The sequence below is a fragment of the Sapajus apella genome, unplaced genomic scaffold (assembly GCF_009761245.1).
Source record: "Sapajus apella isolate SASKATOON/1434 unplaced genomic scaffold, GSC_monkey_1.0 scaffold8, whole genome shotgun sequence".
In the NCBI taxonomy this organism is placed as follows: Eukaryota; Metazoa; Chordata; class Mammalia; order Primates; family Cebidae; genus Sapajus; species Sapajus apella.
This window is the reverse complement of record NW_022436948.1, coordinates 797,011-816,047: the sequence shown is the minus strand read 5'-3', so window position 1 is coordinate 816,047 and position 19,037 is coordinate 797,011. Positions and strand designations below refer to the sequence as shown.

At 60.6% G+C, this 19,037-nt stretch overlaps 1 protein-coding gene across 1 annotated transcript in view; it reads left to right on the top strand.

The window, feature by feature from the left end:
• Positions 1-11,542: 11,542 nt before the first annotated feature.
• COL6A1 (collagen type VI alpha 1 chain) overlaps positions 11,543-19,037 on the top strand; it is a 21,295-nt gene continuing 13,800 nt past the window's right edge. Inside the window, exons 1-13 of the mRNA XM_032276687.1 lie at positions 11,543-11,759; positions 12,482-12,611; positions 14,171-14,371; positions 15,648-15,807; positions 16,046-16,174; positions 16,257-16,277; positions 16,793-16,813; positions 16,899-16,943; positions 17,621-17,674; positions 18,122-18,166; positions 18,269-18,295; positions 18,785-18,811; positions 18,904-18,948. Of these exons, the coding sequence (XP_032132578.1) occupies positions 11,663-11,759; positions 12,482-12,611; positions 14,171-14,371; positions 15,648-15,807; positions 16,046-16,174; positions 16,257-16,277; positions 16,793-16,813; positions 16,899-16,943; positions 17,621-17,674; positions 18,122-18,166; positions 18,269-18,295; positions 18,785-18,811; positions 18,904-18,948 (1,002 nt within the window). The 5' untranslated portion in view covers positions 11,543-11,662. The remainder of the gene's footprint in view (positions 11,760-12,481; positions 12,612-14,170; positions 14,372-15,647; positions 15,808-16,045; positions 16,175-16,256; positions 16,278-16,792; positions 16,814-16,898; positions 16,944-17,620; positions 17,675-18,121; positions 18,167-18,268; positions 18,296-18,784; positions 18,812-18,903; positions 18,949-19,037) is intronic.

Sequence of the window (19,037 nt, the reverse complement as noted above, 5' to 3'; positions counted from 1 at the left end):
ATTCGAGGGGGAAAGACCAAAAACTCAATAGAAAAATGGGCAAAAGACATGAACAGATCATTTCTCTCAAAATATATAAAAATGATCTTTAAAGATGTGAAAAGTTGTTCAACTTCATTTAGAATGAAAAATAAAAATTAAAACTACACTGGGATGTCCTCTCCAATCTCTCAGAATGGCAAAAATCTAAAACAGTAACGTGATGCTACAGTTATGTGTTGCTGAGGCTGTGGCCTCTCGCGCGGCTGTTGCTGAGGCTGTGGCCTCTCGCGTGGCTGATGACTCCGAGGTGGCACAGCTGCGTGGATTCATCTGATGAAACTCCATGTGTGACCAACTGCCTTGTGACCCAGCAACTCCACACTACGAATTCACACTGAACAAAAACTCCAACAATATGAAGATTTGTAGGCACAAGGTCATATGATGCAGTGTGATTTGTGGTTGCAAATTATTGGAAAAAATTAAGTGCTCCTATATAGAAGCGTGTTGGCTAAACCAAGGTCCTTCCACAGAGTCCCCTAATGCGGCTAGCTGCACAGAGAATGGGACATCCTCTATGGCCCGAGATGGAGACACTTCAATGTATGCTGTTAAGTGAAAAAAGCAAAGTGCAAAAGATTGTAGTGTGCCATCCAGGGGCAAGAAAGAGAAATAAGAAAATAATAAGCATGTGTCATTTTACTTTTGCAAAAGGAAAGACAGAAAAGCTAAATGCGAATTGAGAGTGCCTGGCTGCCTCCAGGAGGTGGTGGGAGCCGGGCAGAAAGGATGGGGAGATGGGAGTGACCACATGTGAGCACATCCTCTGTGGCTCCACACGTCAGAACATGTTACCTTCTCCAAAACCATAATCACTAAAGTCAGTGAGGCTGGGGAAAGAAAATGGAATCGACACCTCATTTCATTTCAAATGGAGAATATAAGCATGCTGGATGCCAGGGAAGGGAAGGCAAGACATTTTTTAACAGGCTGGGCACAGTGGCTCACACCTGTAATTCCAGCACTTTGGGAGGCCAAGGTGGGCAGATCACCTGAGGTCAGGAGTTTGAGACCATCCTGGCTAACATGGTAAGACCCTGTCTCTACTAAAAATACAGAAATTAGCCAGACGTGGTGGCGGGTGCTTGTAGTCCCAGCTACTTGGGAGTCTGAGGCAGGAGAATCGCTTGAACCCGGGAGGCGGAGGTTACGGTGAGCTGAGATCGCACCACTGCACTCCAGCCTGGGCAACAGAGCAAGGCTCTGTCTCCAAAAAAAAAAAAAAAAAAAAAAGGAGAGAGATTTTGAACAAAGTATTTTTACCACATACTCTTAGGCCAAGGATCCCTCAAAATTATAAGCAAATATTATAATATTATAATTATAATTATAAAATTATATATTCAGATATAATTAATTATATAATTAAAAAATATAAATAAATAAGCTCTAGACAGTAGGTTTGCTTTTCACACAGGTAGGGGTTAGCAACCCTGAAACTGCTTTCTGTGGATTCCAGGACCGAGCAGATAGTCAACTACACTGTGGCTGGCAGGAGCCGGGTCTCCGCTCTCTGAAAGGCGTTAGTGGCGGGAAGGTAGTGGAGCAGACACACAGGTGCACATGGGTCAGTGCGTTCTGGACTGACTGTGTGCCTCCCACGCTCGTATGTTGAAGCCCTTAGCCCTACTGTGAGTAGGTGTGGAGATGGGACCTGTACGGAGGTAATTAGGGATAAATGGGGTAGTAAGGGTGGGGCCCTAATTTGACAGGACTGGGGTCCTTCTAAGAGGAGGTGAAGACACAGAGGTTGTTCTCTCTCTGCAAGTGGACAGAGAAGAGGTCACGTGAAGACGAGAAGGCAGCCGAACGCAAGCCAGGGCGGGAGGCCTCACCAGAAACCAACCTGACAGCAGGTTGGCCTTGAACTTCCAGCTTCCAGAACTATGAAAATGTTAGTTTCTGTTCTGCAAGCCACCCATGGGATGGTATTTCACTACAGCAGCCCCAGTACACAGCGGGGTGACAGACAGATGGAAAGCAACCGATTAATAACAAGAGTAGGTGGAGGATAGACAGAGATATCACTGTCAATCTTAAGTTGTGAGATTCAGAAGACAGGATTAAGTGTAGAGCTTGCTGGAGCCCAAAGCTTGAGGACGGCCACCTGGATCACAGGTTCAAGCTGTCCTAAATAGAAGCTCCAATTAGCAGCAGCCCCGACTCCTGTCCCCAAGGGCTCCAAGCGCTGCGGTGAAATTCCTGCCGGAACGCACGTCCCGGATCTGGGGATGAGAAACGGCCCAACAAACCCAACTTGAGATACATTTTACAGAATACATGGCCTAAACCTCTCAAAAACATCAAGGCCAGGAAAGGTCAGAAAGATGAAAGGAGACGAAAAAGGTGTGAAAATAACATAAGAGAGGCCCACACCATTCCCACCTCTGCGAGGAGGAGGTGAGATCATTACCACTGTCAGGGGAAGGGGATTCTCCGGAGACCTGGGGGAAACACCAGGCATAGCCTGGCCAGGGCCCCTGGGCCCGACCTCTGCAGTGGGCTCTGGCAGGCACTGCGTCTCGCTGAGGTCGCTGCTGAAAACAAAGATCACGGAGGTCCTGATGCCTCCCAGCTGGGCTGTGGCCCTGGCCTGGGCTCCTCTCACCTCCTGGACGCCCGTGCATCCACAGCCTCGGGGCCAGGCTCCAGCCCCAACCCAGTCCCTGCAGGCCTGCGGGCCTCCCTGTCCCACTAACCCCCTCAGTGACCTCGGACAGGGTCAGGACAGAGAGTGAGCGGCAAACCCAGTGACCCCAGCGAAGACTCACCCGAGTCTCCCAGGCGCGAGGGGGCCAGCGGGGAGGCCACAGAGAGGGGACAGTACTGGCTCTGGGCCCCCCCACCACTGGGACTGTCCTGCACTGGCAGCCATGGGCAGCAGAGGGCGACCCTGACCATCCCGCCATGGTGCTGTGGGAGCCTCACCAGCCTCAGGGTCCCGGGGCATCCGCTGTCGGAAGTGAGTGTCGGTGGGCAGGGAGGAGGCGGGGGGAGCAGGGACTCTGGAAATGTGTCCCACACCCCTCATGGACCCCACCCTGAGCAGCTCCAGCCTCCCTCCCAGAGCCCCCAGCAGCAAGGCTGAGGATGGCTCCTGCATCAGGACCCAGCAGGCTACAGGTTGCTGTGACCTTGGGCCTGGGGTCCCAAAGCCAGGCTGCCTGCCCCAACTCCCCCCACCACCTCCAGAGCCCACCGCCCTGCTCTGCAAACCCCAGGCCTCCTATCACTGCAGGGCCGCCTTGGACCAGCTTGGACCCGGGTTCTGACCCTGGGGTGCAGAGGCTGCAGTCTGGTGCTGACCAGCACCCTCCTCACCCCGGCACTCACTGAGCCCTCAGCTTGCTCTCCTGAGGGCAAAGGGCACCAGCTCCTCCCCCAGCTCTGAAACAACCCTCAGATCCGGATGCTTCTGGGGTCACGTGTGTGGGGAGGGAAGTGGCCGCAGCCCAGGAGCCCCAGACCACGGAGGTCGCCCGGCCAAACCCAGGGGTCTCTGCCTCCCGAGGGTCGGGGCTCCAGAGGCTGCACACCTTGCTCTGAGCCCTCCTGCCTGGCTGTGGCTGGCTCCCAGGACCCCAGACCCAGTCCAGGGCAGGGAGGGCTGCGTCTTGCTCCCAGCCTATCCTAACCCCAGGCTCTCCGGCCACAGCCCTGTAAGGTGGGCTCTGAGGCATGTGCCCTGGACTGCAATGAGGTCCCTTCCCACGGACTGGCCACATCCCACCGCCCACTCGCTTTGGGGTTTGATTGGCCCAGAGAGTGTTCCTGAGAACCCCAGATGTTACCCAAGCACTTGGCCACAGGCTCTGCCTCCCGTGTGGGAACGATGAAAATCAGATGCCGGGAAGCCGGGCTGGGTGGGCGGCCCCTGGCAGCTGTGCTTGGCGTCCATCTGGACCGGTCTCTGAGCCCTGAGCCTGTGGACCTTGGCCTCGTGGGAGCCCTAACCCTGTTCCTGTCACTCCCTCCTCCAGCTCCCGCCGACAGAGCGGGCGCTCTCTTGACAACTTGAGAAAACGGAGCTTCTGGGAGCCTGCGGCCTGGCCCGAGGTCACGCAATTAGTGGGTGACAAAGCTGGGGCCTCACCAGTTCTCACTGCCCCAGCTTTTCTGGCACATCCAGCCTGGGGTATACCATGCGGGATGCCAGCAGCTTCTCTAAGTCATAGTGTGGTCAGACAGAGACAGAGGGTCTGAGTGGCCCCCTGCAGATTCTGTGGTCCTGGGTGGAAACCCTCTAGGTGTTTGAGGAGTGGGGTGACCTTCGACCGAGGCCAGCTGTGTTCAGCTCCCTGCAGAGTGGGAAGGAGTCCCCCCATCTTTCTGGGACTCAGCTGGAGTAGGCTGCTGGTCTGTAAGGGACCCGAACCCTTTCTTCTCTACCACGCCAGCCTCATTAAAACTGCTGCATGCCGGTGGTTGGGCGGGCCATGGAGCCGATGCCAAGGCAGCCCCGAAGCTGAACCCCCTCCACCAGGGGAAGGCCCTGTGGGGCTCCTAGACCAGGTCCTAGAAGCCCCTTGGCCTTGCCCCAAGCTGCAAAAGGGAACCGGAGTCTGGGCACAGGGCCAGCAGGACCCTCAGCATCAGGCTGGGAAAGGGGCTTGAAACCCAGTGCTTGGGAGCCCACCCCTCCCCCCACCACTTTTTGAGCCCAGAAGCCATGAAGGGGGCACAGAGGAAGGGACGGTCAGGCTCCAGCCCCGGGGGTCTCACACAAGGCCCCCGGGTCCAAGCTGAGTCACTCGTGCAGTGACACCAAGGCCCTCCCCAGCCTCACTGACCTCACCCAAGGCTCCCACTGCTGCTCCCCACCCTCCCCCCCAACATCTCAGGGTCTCCTGCCAGGATAGGCCGGCGCCGGAAGTGACTCTGGTCAGCAGGAATGCGCTGGCTGCTGGGGTCGCTTTGGGGTGGGCTCTGGGGACCAGGTGCAGCCTCCGCCTGGGGTCCACCCGTCTCCTGCAGGCTCCCCCCTCCACTGAATTCTGAGGAAGAGGCCCTGGGAACGCAGCCAGACTCCCCCACAGCTCAGACACTTTCCAGAGTATTCCTGCCAGATGTTCTCCTCTTCCACGAAGGCAGAGGCCAGCGTGAGGTAACGGAAAAGGTTAACCCGTGCAGCGCCACGGCTTCCCAGCCGCCTTGGGACCTGGGCCGTGGGGGACGTCCCCGTGGTGTCCACGTCCCGGTGCTGGGCCAGCCTGCTGCAGGAGCCCACGGTGTGCGGCCAGACAGGCTCATGGCTGTGCCCGCCAGACTAGACTGGGCCAGAGCCGAAATTTCCCTGGACTCGAGGGCGACCCTATGGGCGGGTGGGGTGCTTTCTGCAGTCTCCAGCCCTTCCTGGTGGGCTCACTAAATTAGGACCCACCCTCTCCAGGGGAAAGGGATTTGCTCTGGTTTCAAATGCCAGCAAAGGTCCCCAGAAATGTCTCCGCCCCTCTATTCAGGCCCAGCCCTCCCTGGAGAGGGTACTGGACCAGCCCCTAATGGTCACCGGGGGGCCACAGGATGGGGAGTGATGCCAGCCTGGGAGAGGGGCCCATTCATGGGTCCTCCAGAGGCAGTGCCAGCGCCCAGCACGGACTGAGGGAGCCCCCACCCCCATATTCCCCCGAAGCTGGATAGCCCTGGGCCCCACACTTTGCCTCCTGGGTCCCAGGTCTCAGGGCAGTGGCCTCTCTACCCAGCGAGGTCCCAGCGTCATCCAGACAGTCTTTGTGTGTGTGTGTGTCCTGCCCAGAACCAGAGCTTCTTTGAGGGATTCTCACCAGAAAATGAAGCTCAGCTTACAGGCAACAGAACAAAATTAAATCCGGCCAGTGCACGTGGCCCCTGAGGCACCAGGGGGCCCCAACGAGCTCCAGAGTGTTATACGCGAGGGTTTGACGCTTCAGCCACGCTGCAGCAGGAGCTGCTAAAGGAAAGGCAGGAGGGCTGGCAGGCACCCCAGGACCCCGTGCCTTCCACCACGGGGTCCACCCTCCCTCTGATACCCACAGTCTGTGGCTCCCAGCGGCGCTCCCAGAACAAACCTGGGCTCACAGAGCTCCCGTCCCTGAAACCTGAGGGCCGCGGGACTGTCCCAGACCCGTCATTTACAGAACAGCCCCTGGAGTTTCACCTTGACAGCGTGGCCAGGTCTTTCCTGTTGTAGGAAATGCGACCAGAGCCTGTTTTCCTGTCTGCCGGTCTGTTGCTCACACTCTCCCTGGAAGCCTGCTCCCTCCAAACCTGACCGGTGAGAGGCCTCCTCCTGCTGCGTGCCAGGAGGGAGCCTGTCTGTGGCCGAGGTGTCTTCCCTGGTCCCCCACGCTTGCTGGGAACCCCACCTGCGGCTGAGTGTCTTCCCTGGTCCCATACACTTGCTGGGAACCCCACGTGTGGCCGAGCCGTCTTCCCTGCGGCACAGGCTCCTGGGGCACCACTGCCTCCCACCCCGGCCTCTTTTCTGTCTTCCGCCTTCTCACTGGTGACTGTTGAGGCCTGTGGTCAATGAGGCCCCAGTGGTCACCTAAGGGACATCCTGTGGGGAGAGCCTGGCTCAGAGAGACCAGCATTGAGGCGTCGCACCCGCACTGGACACCAGGACGGGCTGCACCTTCCCCACCCGTGGCCCTGGGACTGGCCCCACCCAAGCCCCGAGGGGATCCAACCGCAGGCTGCCTCCTCTGGCAGTCATTGGCACTCAGCAAACAGGCTGCGGCCAGGCGCCACCCTAGTGCCCAGCGAATATGTGGGCCAGCCAGACCCCCAGGTCCCTCAAAGGGAGGAGGGGATGGAGCTGGGTTCACCCCCCACAAAGGTGGGAGTGGGAGGGGGATGGCCGCCAGTGCCCAGGTGCAGGGCCGGGAGCTGAGGGCCGTGCCCCCCATTTGAGCTGTGCCCTTCGAGGGGCAGGCGTGCACGGGTCTGTCCCTGTACCACGTCCAGCGGCCGTACAGGGCAGCCACCATGGAAACCGCATGTGTACCCCCTGGAAACAGGGTCCTCCTGGATGAATCATGTTCTAATTTGAGAGGAAAATTCGCTGGGTAGTGGAAGCAGCAGAAAGAAATAAAAATTGTCTTTGTTCCACAGACGCTTGGAGGGCTTGGGTCCTCAGCGTTTCCAGGGAGGCCACCTTCCAACACCACGTCCCGGGAGGAGGCCTGGGAGGGCATTCCGGAAACCCCGCAGGCACCGGGGACGGGGACACAGACAGCCCCACACCACCCTCCATCTGGGCACAGGGCCTGTCCCCTGCCCACGGGCACAGCTGTCCTGCTCCCTCCCCGAAGACACTCAGACTTCTGTGGAAAAAGAGCTTCTGGGGTGGAAAATCCCCGGATGAGTTTCCTCCAAGGCTTTTCTGGGGGCGGAGGACGGACCGCAGCCAGGAGCGAGCAGTGGGCGGCATCGGAGCTAGGGGAGCCCTGCCAGGCCAGCGTGGAGTGGAGGGAGGGCCCCAAGGCCTGTGGCCCTCCCCATGTCCACCCTGCTGCATGGGCCTTGTGGCCTCCGTGTCTAAAAAGTTTCCCCAGGTGGGGCCTGGGTTTTTGGAGCCCGTAGAGAGTGGGTCCCCCACCTCTCGGGTGCCTGGGGTAGGGCAGGGGGACCGCCGCGGCATTGAGCAGAGCTTGGCCCAGCAGTGGTCAGAGGGGGGTGACTGGGAGGCCTGGGGAGGAGAAAGGTTTTTCTTTTGAAGGGGGATGTGGGACCCTGCCCTGGGCTGGGGTTGGGAGCTCTGTGTGGCTGGGAGGGGGCACAGTTGGTCCAAAGCAGCGGCGGGGGAGCAGAAGCGGGGCCAGGGGCCAGAAGTCTTGGGATCCCTCCGGCCACCCGTGTGGCACCCACCAGCGCAGCACCCACCGGCGTGGCACCCACCCACAGGGCACCCACCAGTGCAGCACCTAGGCTCCACTGGCAACTTTGTGGACAAAGGTGGGATAATTCCCCTTTTACAGTGCTTACTTTGAAAGCACCAGGGCTCCCTGAGGGGCACTGGGGGCCCCTCCCCTGAACTCAGGGTCCCCATGGGAGTGGGGGTGGGGGTGGGGGGCAGGCAGTTTCCCGCCTCCATTTCCCCTTCATGCTCCCCCTTCACCCCTTGCCCGGCCAGGTCCTTCCAGCAGAGGAGGGGAGGGTCCATCCGCAGGAGTCCTGCTGCTGCCAGATACCCGGCCATGCCCTGCCAGGGAGGCTGCCCATTCAAGGCCCTCCGCTTCTCCATCCTTCTTCCTCTCCCTCCTCCCACCCCCTCCCACCCTCTCCATCCTCCCATCCTCTCCCTCCTCTCCCCCGCCTTTCCCCTCTCTCTACCCACCCTCTCCCTCCCCACACCTGCAGACTCAGACCCACCCAGGGCTGTGGACGATGGGCAGTGGGGTAAAGACCTGCTCCCCACAGCTGCTTCTGGGATCTCAGACAAGGGGCCCCACTGGGCCCAGAGTCCCCATTTGCGGAAGGGCCAGCAGGCCTGAGAAAGAGGACACCCAGGTCGCAGAGGAGGGGTTGTGGCTTGCCCCCTTCTCCCCACCTCTGCAGTGCGTTTACCTCCCCCTACACACACAGGTGGGGCTGCGGGGCCCTGTCCGGCCAGACCCTCAGTCCAGCTCTCTGGGAGGGCCCCCAAGGCAGCGTTTTCCTAGCTCTGTGCTTCCTGGGACCCTGAAGCAGGCCAGGCTCCGGAGGGGAGCGCATGGGAGCAGGATCTCCTGCAGGGACAGCCTGGATGGGGGTGGGGGTGGACATGTGCCAAAGACACCTGGGCAACCTCAGGAGAGAGGAGGGAGGGGGGAGGAGGGAGGAAGAGGGAGCAGGGGAGAGGAGGGAGGGGGAGGGGGGTAGTGGGGAGAGGAGGAGGGGTGGGAGAAGAGGGGAGAGGAGAAAGAGAGGAGGGGGAAAGGGGTATGGGGGAGAAAGGAGGGAGAGGAGAGAGGAGAAGGGAGCTGAGGGGGTGCCCCTGGTGTGGGCAGGGCGGGGGATATGGAAATCCACCCATGACAGCAGTCAGCTCAACCAGGACTGGGATTCAGAATGTTTTATTTTCATGCTTTCTGTGTTTTTCATATTCTCCCCAAGTCATAGCATCACGTACAACCTGAAAAGACCCCTGATGAAGGTATGTAAAGGGACACAAAGCAGGCCCGGTGGCTCATGCCTGCAGTCCCAGCACTTGGGGAGACCAAAGTGGGTGGATCATGAGGTCAGGAGTTCAAGACCAGCCTGGCCAACGTGGTGAAGCCCCGTCTCTACTGAAAATACAAATGGTGGTGCGTGCCTGCAGTCCCAGCTGCTCAGGAGGCTGAGGCAGGAGAATCGCATGAACCCAGGAGGTGGAGGCTGCAGTGAACTGAGATTGCACCACTGCACTCCAGCCTGGGCAACAAGACCAAAATTCCATCTAAAAAAATGCTCACAGCAGAAACACACAAAATATCAGCTCTGAATCCTGCTGGGTAGTGAAAGCAGATGTTGCTTCACAATTTTAAAAAATGCGCTGTGACGAACATGTATCTTCTTCGTAAGAGGAAAAAGTCAAGTTTATTTTGAGCCATCATTACAGAGCTCCCATGTGGCAGAGGCGCCTCTGGGCCCTGCTGGGCCGCTCACACAGCTCGGCCTTGCCCTGCCTCAGAGAAGTGCAGGGCCCAGGAGTTCAGGGTGCTGCAGCCGGGGTGTGGGTGGCATGCCACAGCACCTCCACAACTCACATGCAGTCCCTGGTGGAGTGGGCATTCTGTGAACGGACTCATGAAAACCACCTCTGCAAGGCTAAGCACGCCGGCGGCCACTGGGCCCAGTGCATCTGTCCTGTGTGACAGGGGGCCTGCAGTTCTTCCGTTTTACAGACCGGGTGTCAGCCATCTATGCTGTACACCTGTGGCAGGGCCCTCGTGCAGGGAACGCAGGGTTCTCGGCGTTCTCAGGGTTCTCAAGGTTCTCCATGTTTGCTTACACAGTGTTCCTGTTTCTTTTCCCAAATCAGCAAGCACTCCTTGCAGATAAAACAGCTCAGACAGGGGGAGCAGGAGCCCAGAGACTGGGGCAGCACCTCCAAGAAGGTGGCACCCACAGCCTCAGCACCCACAGCCACAGTGTGGATGATCTCAGTGGCAGGTAAAATTGCCAGTACAGTAAGTGTGCAAGGCCAGCACGGCGGCTCGTGCCTGTAATCCCAGCACTTTGGGAGGCCGAGGCAGGAGCACCACTTGAGTCAAGGAGTTTGAGACCAGCCTGGGCAACATCATGAGACCATCATCTCTACAAAACACAAAAAATTAGCTGGGCACGGTGGCTCACACCTATAATCCTAGCACTTTGGGAGGCTGAGGTGGGCAGATCACCTGAGGTCAGGAGTTCGAGACCAGCCTGATCAATATGGTGAAACCCAGTCTTAAAATAAATAAATAAACAAACAAACAAAACAGAAAAAATTAGCTGGGTATGGTGGTGCATGCCTGTGATCCCAGCTACTCAGGAGGCTGAGGCGGGCGGATCACCTGAGCCCAGAGATGGAGGCTTCAGTGAGCTGGGGTGAGGCCACAGCATTCCAGCCTGGATGACAGAGTGAGACCCTGTCTCAAATAATAATAATGATGAGAAGAAGAAGAACAGCTTGTTTACAACTTCTGTGAAGTGTTTGTTGGGAAAATACTGAAGGCAATCCAAGAACAGTCACTATGAATTTTAAAGGTTTTCTCAAATGTTTCTTTAATATGGTTTTTGGTATGCACAGTGTGTGTATGTTTTAAAATTACAAGGCGTTTAGGCTGATCTTAGGCAGGCGTCAACAGCTCCAGCTCTGGGAAAGCTCTTCTGGAACCTTCTGTGGGGCAGGGATTCGTCTGGCCACATCTGGAGCCCATCCCCCTTCTTCCCTGGTGACATCAGGGAGGGCCTGTCTCTCTCTCTCCCTCCCACCTTCCCTCCCACTCTCTCTACACACACACGCACGCACGCACGCACACACACGCACACATACACGCGCGCGTGCACGCATGCGACATATATAACAACGTTATTATGCACAACTTTGCTTTCCCACAGTACAAATTGAAATTTCTTTGGAAAATACATATTTGACTACACTGTGAAGGAATATTTACATGAAAAATAACTTGGAGATCTGATAAAGCAATGAATTTTCAGCAGGCGGGGAGGTCCTGCAGAAGGCGGTAGGTGGGGAGAGGGAGCCAGGCGGGGCTGAGTTCCAGGCAGAGATGTTTCCATTGGAAACAACCACACAATGTTTCAAGGAAACTCTTTGGTTTTCAGACTTTGTAATCCGCCAGGCTGCAGTCCTGTCCTCCCTGACACAGGAACTGGAGAGCTGCAGGGACCCGGGCTCCTCCGGCCGGCCGGCAGGGTCCTTCCTGGGCTCAGAGCTGCCACCGTGGAGACTGACTTTTCCTCGCAGACACGGATCTGGAGGGAGAGACCCCAGCAGGGAGGCCGTGACTCACTGGGCCAGCTCCCCTCGCCTCGCCCCGCCCTGCCTCCCGCCCCTCCCGCCCCTCCCGTCCTCCACTCTCACTCTGGCTGGGAGCAGAACTCAGCCTCGGACTCCCGTCGCCGTCGGCACCCACCCTGCCCTGGCCACGCTGCGTGGTGACTGCAGGCCGGAGACATGAGGGCGGCCGGCACTCTGCTGCCCCTGCTGCTGCAGGCCTGCTGGGCAGCCGCACAGGACGAGCCAGAGTCCCCAAGAGCAGTCGCCTTCCAGGGTGAGTGGGGGCTGGGGCTCGGGGCTCCGGACTCCCTGCTCTTTGCTGCCGGCTGGGGCCAGATGCACAGGGTCCCTCCTGACCATGGAACTGCAGACGGGGGACCTGGAGCCCCAGAGCCCCACTCCCGGCTTAGGGCTTAGCGCGGCTGCAGCGCCGGGCTCTGCCCCACGAAGCCTCAGTCGGGGCCCTTAGGGGGGTCCACATTCTTAGGGGGGATGGATGGCAGGCAGCTCAGGAGGGGGCTCCTGTCGAGGTGGAGCTGGTACGGGCTGACTCAGCTTCCCCACCGGGAACACCGTCCAGCCGTCCAGCCGTGAATCCACCTGACCCCTCACCGGGCCATGAATCCTCACCCAGCCATGAGTCCAGGCCACAGCCCCTGTTCTAGAATAGGTCGTGCCACTGCGAGTTCTAAATCCAGCAAGAGGCCTCACGTGAGGTCTCATTTGTCCAGTCCCTGCAGGGACGCCCTGCCCTTCGGGGAGCCCGTGAAGGGCTCTGACTCCCCTTGGGGCGCAGGAGCCATCCAGGGTCTCTCACTGCACGCTGTCCCCACTGTCCCCACCGCGGGAGACTCCTGCTGCCTTTTCCCGGGGAGCCTCTCCAGGCCTGGGGCTCTGCGCTGAGGGTGGGCGGGAGAGCAGGCCGGGAGAGCGGTCCGCAGAGGCTCCGGGAATGGGCAGAGAGTGCAAAGGTCCCTCTCCCCTGTCTCCGGCCAGACTGCCCTGTGGACCTGTTCTTTGTGCTGGACACGTCTGAGAGCGTTGCCCTGAGGCTGAAGCCCTACGGGGCCCTGGTGGACAAGGTCAAGTCTTTCACCAAGCGCTTCATCGACAACCTGAGGGACAGGTAGGGGATGGGCCTCGAGCTTCCTCCTGTGCTTCTGGGCCCTTGGAGCGGGGGCCAGCGGACCATGGGTGGCGTCGGCCTCAACCTCCGCTCTAAGAAGGGCGAGCGATGCCCTGGCCAGAGCCCCTCCCGGCGCCTCCAGAGTGAGCTGGTTTGAGATGGGCCTGCTGGAAGGGGGTGGCACCTGGCCAGCGGGGCCGAGGTGACAGAGAGGCTGGGCTTCCGGAACAGAGGGCCCACAGGCTGACCGGGAGGGCTCAGGGCACTGGCCCAGCCATGCCGTCCTGCCTGGCACCGAGAGCCTCGCCCTCAGCACCTGAACCCTGGTCATTCTGTGGACCACAGGAGCCTCTGTGGGCCCTGGACCTGTGTTCTGAAGGTCCCGGACTCGGGCCAGGAGGGTGTCACTCTGAACCCCGGGGGCCCCAGGCTTGGTTCTGCACTTGGGACATGGCACACTCCGCTCCTCGTTCCTACATCCACATCTGTGGCCAAGGACAGGCAGGGGAGGTAGAGAGGGGGGTCCCTACTGTGGGGGCACAGGGTGGTAGGGGCGGGGCATGGAGAACAGGCCTCCCTCACGTGACAGGCCCTGGTGATGGGGACACACAGCTCAGCCAGCGAAAGACCCCCAGTCTTCCCCGACCCTGACTGGCCCCAGCAGGAGCCCCCCACCCACCAGAAGGGGCCCAGTCAGAGGCCACCGGTAACACCAGGGTGGACCCTCAGCCCCCTCTGTGCCCAGGAGGAGCCACTGGGACCAGAAACTCTGAGTGTATTGGAAACATCCAGCCCTGGGAGGTGGGGGCAGCCACGTGGCCCAGCATCCCCCGAGGTGCCCTTGCTGCCTTTACTCAGGCACCCCCTGCCTCGGTTTCCCACCTGTGGAGTGGGGGTCAGTTGTGCCCATGTTGCTGCCACTGGCGTTCCTGCAGAAGCCTCAGTCACTCCTTCTGACTCTGTCTGCTGCATGGGTGCGTGGGTGGATGGGGTGGAGGCAGCCCACTCTTCTGGGCCTCTTGGGGGACCCAGGGTACCCTGGTGGTGTCGGCTTCAACCTCCCCTCTAAGGAGGAAAAGCATTGCCCTGGCCAGAGCCCCTCCTGGTGCCTCCAGAGTGAGCTGGTTTGAGATGGGCCTGCTGGCGGTGGTACGTGGTCAGTGGGGCCAAGGTAACGGGCAGAAATGCGAGAACAGAGGCTCCCACGGGGACAGAGGACAGACAGGGGGCAGAGGGGGCTGCTCAGACCCACCCGGGCACCCCCTCCCCCACTGCCATCCAGCCCACTGCAGGCCCCAGGACCCCGACCCAGAAGAGCCACACGTTCAGGCCTCCTGGTCTGAGGGCCCGAGGGATTGGGGCGCAGGCCACTTGCTGGCCACACCCGCCTGCCCAGCGTCCCAGGAGGGCCAGCCTCAGGCCTGTAGGGCAAGTGCAGCAGTGGATCAGCCACGGCCAGGGTGGGCAGCCTGTCCATCCGCGTAACAGCGCGCCCTGGGATGGGTGGTGATGGCACGAGGGGCCTCCCGCCTCACGCCCACCACTCCCGCGCCTGGCAGGTACTACCGCTGTGACCGAAACCTGGTGTGGAACGCGGGCGCACTGCACTACAGCGACGAGGTGGAGATCATCCGCGGCCTCACGCGCATGCCCGGCGGCCGCGACGCCCTCAAGAGCAGCGTGGACGCCGTCAAGTACTTCGGGAAGGGCACCTACACCGACTGCGCCATCAAGAAGGGGCTGGAGCAGCTCCTCGTGGGGTGAGTGGCCCCGGCTCCTGCCCACGCCGCTCTCACGCGGGGACCCAGCCTGGGCTGGGGATTCAGCTGCAGCCTCCGTGTTCTCTGGGACACTGGACGGCCTCCCTGACCCACTTTGTGGGCAGGAAAGAGACAGAGACAGACAGACAGAGAGAGACAGACAGACAGACAGGGACACAGACAGAGAGACAGAGACAGGGACAGAGACAGAGGGACGGGGAGACGGAGAGACAGGGCGACAGTGGCCTTCCCACAGCATCAGCACCAAGCAGGGCTAGGAGCACTGAAACGAGGTCCATTTACCAGGAAGCACGGGCTGGATTTCTTCTGCTCTCAGAGGGGTTTCCTATCATCCCAGCATCCAGCTGTGGGGATGGCGGGCCGCGGCCCCAGAGCCTCCGGAGGGGAACGTGGCCTCCCCACACCCAGCCCCTCCTGAGGCCGCAGGATCGCAGTGGGGGCTCCAAGGCTGCCCCGTCCAGCGAGGACGGTTTTCTCAAGGTTGGTCTCAGAGGCCACCCTGCCGGCGTGGGCCAGGTGCCCCCTTTCCAAGGGCTGTGCCCACCTCCCCCCAAGCTGGTGCCAAGCTTGGAGTCACCAGGGGAGCCAGGCCTCGTGCCATGTGCAGCGGGTGCATGCAGCCCCACGTGGAAGCCACAGACAGACACGACAGCGTAAATGAGCTGGCCCTCCTGGCCCAGACGCCACGTCCCCAGAGCTCTTCCGACCACCCCCACACTGCCCCGCTCCTTCCTCACCCACTTCCCTTTCCGGGGCTGCATTCAGGGCCCTCTGGGGTTGCTCTTGCTCATCACGGCCATTTCCTACAAAAGTCCCGAATGGCTGAGCTGCCTTGAGTTTAGGCAGCTTGTGGGTAGAAAGAGGCAGGCGTCTCAGGGAGGGGCACGCTCCCTGCCCCTCAGCATCCACTCAGGCAGTGGTTTTGCACCCAGGGCACCCCAGGCACCGAGCCTCCTTTGGGGTCATGTGCACCTGTCCCAGGAGGGTGTGAATTTTCCAAAGCAGTTTTGAGTAGTGAGACCCGCAGAGCATCATTTCCACAGTGACGTTCTTTTCAGTGAGCCCACCTATAGCAGCGTCAGCAGAGAAACAGCTCCTCCAATGCGACAGGGACCAGCCCCCCCAGAGGGGCTTGGGTCTCCCTCCAGCTCCTCTGATGAGACAGGGACCAGCACCCCCAGAGGGGCTTGGGTCCCCCTTGAGCTCCCCCGCCCATCACCTGGTCCTGAGTCTCACAGTGCCCTGTCCCTTCCAGGGGCTCCCACCTGAAGGAGAACAAGTACCTGATTGTGGTGACCGACGGACACCCACTGGAGGGCTACAAGGAGCCATGTGGGGGGCTAGAGGATGCTGTGAACGAGGCCAAGCACCTGGGCATCAAAGTCTTCTCAGTGGCCATCACGCCCGACCACCTGGTAGGCCCCACCGCCCGGCGGATGCCCCCAAGCTCATGGAGTGTCGGCTGCAAGCCCCCAACTCCAGGCAGCTGGGACCGTCTTTTTGTCCCTGGGAGGGTGTGGGCCCTGCAGCCGGCCGCCCTTGCTCCTGAGAGGCCAGCCCCTCCTGCCGAGAAGCCGGAGCACCCTGGCCCAGGCTCCCCTCTGGCCCTGTGGGACGCGGTCCTGGTCAGCGCACTCTGCACATTGCCCCCAGGAGCCCCGCCTCAGCATCATCGCCACGGACCACACGTACCGGCGCAATTTCACAGCGGCTGACTGGGGCCAGAGCCGCGACGCAGAGGAGGCCATCAGCCAGACCATCGACACCATCGTGGACATGATCGTGAGGCCCCCGCCCGGGAGCCAGGGAGGCCCACGGTGGCCCCAGGTGGAAAGTAATTCCACGTTTCCCTTTCTCTTAACAGAAAAATAATGTGGAGCAAGTGGTAAGAGCCCCCCCGGCCAACCCCCAGCCATGAGTCTGCACACATGTCCACCCACACATCCATCTGTGTGTCCAGGACACGTGTCCCCTGTGTGTCCACCCATGTTTCCCAGTCACATGTCCGCCCATGTGCCTGGGATGCATGTCCCCCTGATGTCCACCCACACGTCCACCCATGTTTTCTGGTCACATGTCCACCTGTGTGTCCAGCCATGTGCTGGGACATGTGTCCCCTGCGTGTCCGCCCCGTGCCTGGGTCACTTGTCCCCCTGTGTGTCTGCCCGCGTTTCCCAGCTGCGTGTCTGCCCGTGTGTCCACCCGTGGACTGGGATGTATGTCCCCCTGCGTATCTGCCCCCTGCCTGGGTCACTTGTCCCCCTGTGTGTCTGCCCATGTTTCCCAGCTGCGTGTCTGCCCGTGTGTCCCCCAGTGGACTGGAACGTGTGGCCCCCTGCGTGTCCCAGCCACTTGTCCATGGCTTTCCCACTGACCTGTCTCCATCCTTCCCCCCCACAGTGCTGCTCCTTCGAGTGCCAGGTGAGTGTGACCACCCTGACCCCACGCCCTGCACCCTGGGAAGCTGAGTCTGGGGTCCAGGCTGATCACCCCCTCTGCCTTGCAGCCTGCAAGAGGACCTCCGGGGCCCCGGGGCGACCCCGGCTTTGAGGTGAGTGGTCGCTCCTGCACCTCCTGTGTGGGGGTGTCCCTGCAGCTCGGGGCCTGGGAGTGACAGGACCGAAGACTCCTGGACCTCCCGAGTCCAGCGGGAGGGTGCAGGCGGCAGATCCCAGCCTGTGCAGGGTGTGGGCTGCCCCGGGGACGCTGGGGGCTTTTGGGGACTTCTGAGGGCATCTCTACCCACCCTGCCCTCAGCCACACTCTGCTCAGGAGAAGGACCTTTCTGGGGTTCAGAGGGTGAGAATGTGGGGTCCCTGGTTGTGTGAGGCTCACACAGGATGACCTTGAACATTAGAATTCACTGCTGACATTTACAACTTGCCGTGAGGCGGCCCAGGGACCTCAGATTTCTGGCTTCTCCCAAAAGTCATCAGATCCAGCAGCTGTGGGCCCCTGAGTCCCATGGCCACGTCCAGGGTCGAGCAGTGACCCTGGGGGCTTCTGTGCCTGGGGGTCTGCAAAGCTGTGCAGACAGGAATGGAGGTGGGGGCCAGCGTGCGGGGTGGAACTCCCAGACTCAGGGTGACCAGGAGTGGCGGGAAGCCGCCTGGAGGCCCTGGGATCCCTGAAGGCTGGATGAAGCATCTTTTTAAAAACCTGTTTCATGAGCCAGCTTCTTAGAAAGAAACGGGACTGCTCTCAACCTTGACCTGTTTTGTGTTCCAGGGAGAACGAGGCAAGCCAGGGCTCCCAGGAGAGAAAGGAGAAGCTGGAGATCCCGTGAGTGCCTGGACTGTGGGTGGGGATGCTAAGAAGCAGATGTCGGGGGAAGGACTCGGCCTCAGAAGCTTCCGGAAGAGCGGCAGGGTTCTGAGTGCCAAAGTCACACTGCCCATTTCTCATGGGTGGGAGAGAGCCTGGGGGTGCCCAGCCCAGCCATCCTTCCACACAGCACCCCAGGAGGCCCCCGAACCCGCCTGCCAGGGAGGTGCCGAGGTGGTCAGGGTGGCATTGTTTCCAGCCTCTGTGGTGGCTCCTTGGCCCAGATCCCATCCACAAACCTCCGCTCGCCCCCAGCTCAGCCTCAGAGCCCCCCACACAACGGGCCGTGCAGCAGGGCTGTTCTGTCTCAGGCTGACAGGGCCTGGGCTGGACGGAGGGGTGTGGGGCTGGGCGGGACAGGCCCCACCCCTCCAGGGGGTCTCACCATCTCCTCCTGTGTTCCAGGGAAGACCCGGGGACCTTGGACCTGTTGGATACCAGGGGATGAAGGTGCGTGCCCCCCTTTCCTGGCCCAAGCCTGGTGGTGCCCTCGGCCCTAAACAGCACTAATGATGCCTTCCTCTTCCTCTTCCTCTTCCGCTGGGTGTGTAGGGAGAAAAAGGGAGCCGAGGGGAGAAGGTGAGTGAGACTCAGCCTCGGGACTGGTCCCTCTGGGCGCAGACATGCCATCCTGTACGAGGGTATTCCCAGGGCTGACAGTGGTATCCTTGACGGGACACCACGGGCTGCAGACCTGCTCCACCGCCCCCACCGTCCCCTCTGTCTGGAAGGATGGGCAAGGAGCGCCACCTGGGCGCCCAGCAAGGGCACCTGTCACTTCCACCCACCCCAAAGGGAGGCCTCATGGGCATTACCCTCTCCAGAGTTGGGACCCACTGGCGTTACCCTCTTCAGAGTGAGGGGATCCCATGGGACTGGGGTTACCCTCTCCAGAGCAGAGATCCCAAGGGCAGTTATCCTCTCCAGAGCAACCCCCAACCCGAGTGATGGTGTGCCCTTGGGTTGGGGGCCCCTGCAGTCCAGGGCAGCTCCTGCCTTGAGTGGGCCTAAGCAACTCTGCCCTCCCCGCCCCAAACACTCCCTGACACCAGCTTCCTGTCCTCGCAGGGCTCCAGGGGACCCAAGGGCTACAAGGTGAGTGTGGGTTGCTGGGACAGGGAGTTCTGCCTCCACGCCAGCACGTCTGACCTGCATCTGACTCCTGCCTTCATTTTCCTGCCTCACAGGGAGAGAAGGGCAAACGTGGCATCGATGGGGTGGACGGCGTGAAGGTGACGCGGGAGGGCAGGGAGGGGGACTGGGGGAGGGACAGGGTGAGGGTGACCTGGGGAGGGGTGGGGAGGGATGGGGTGAAGGTGAC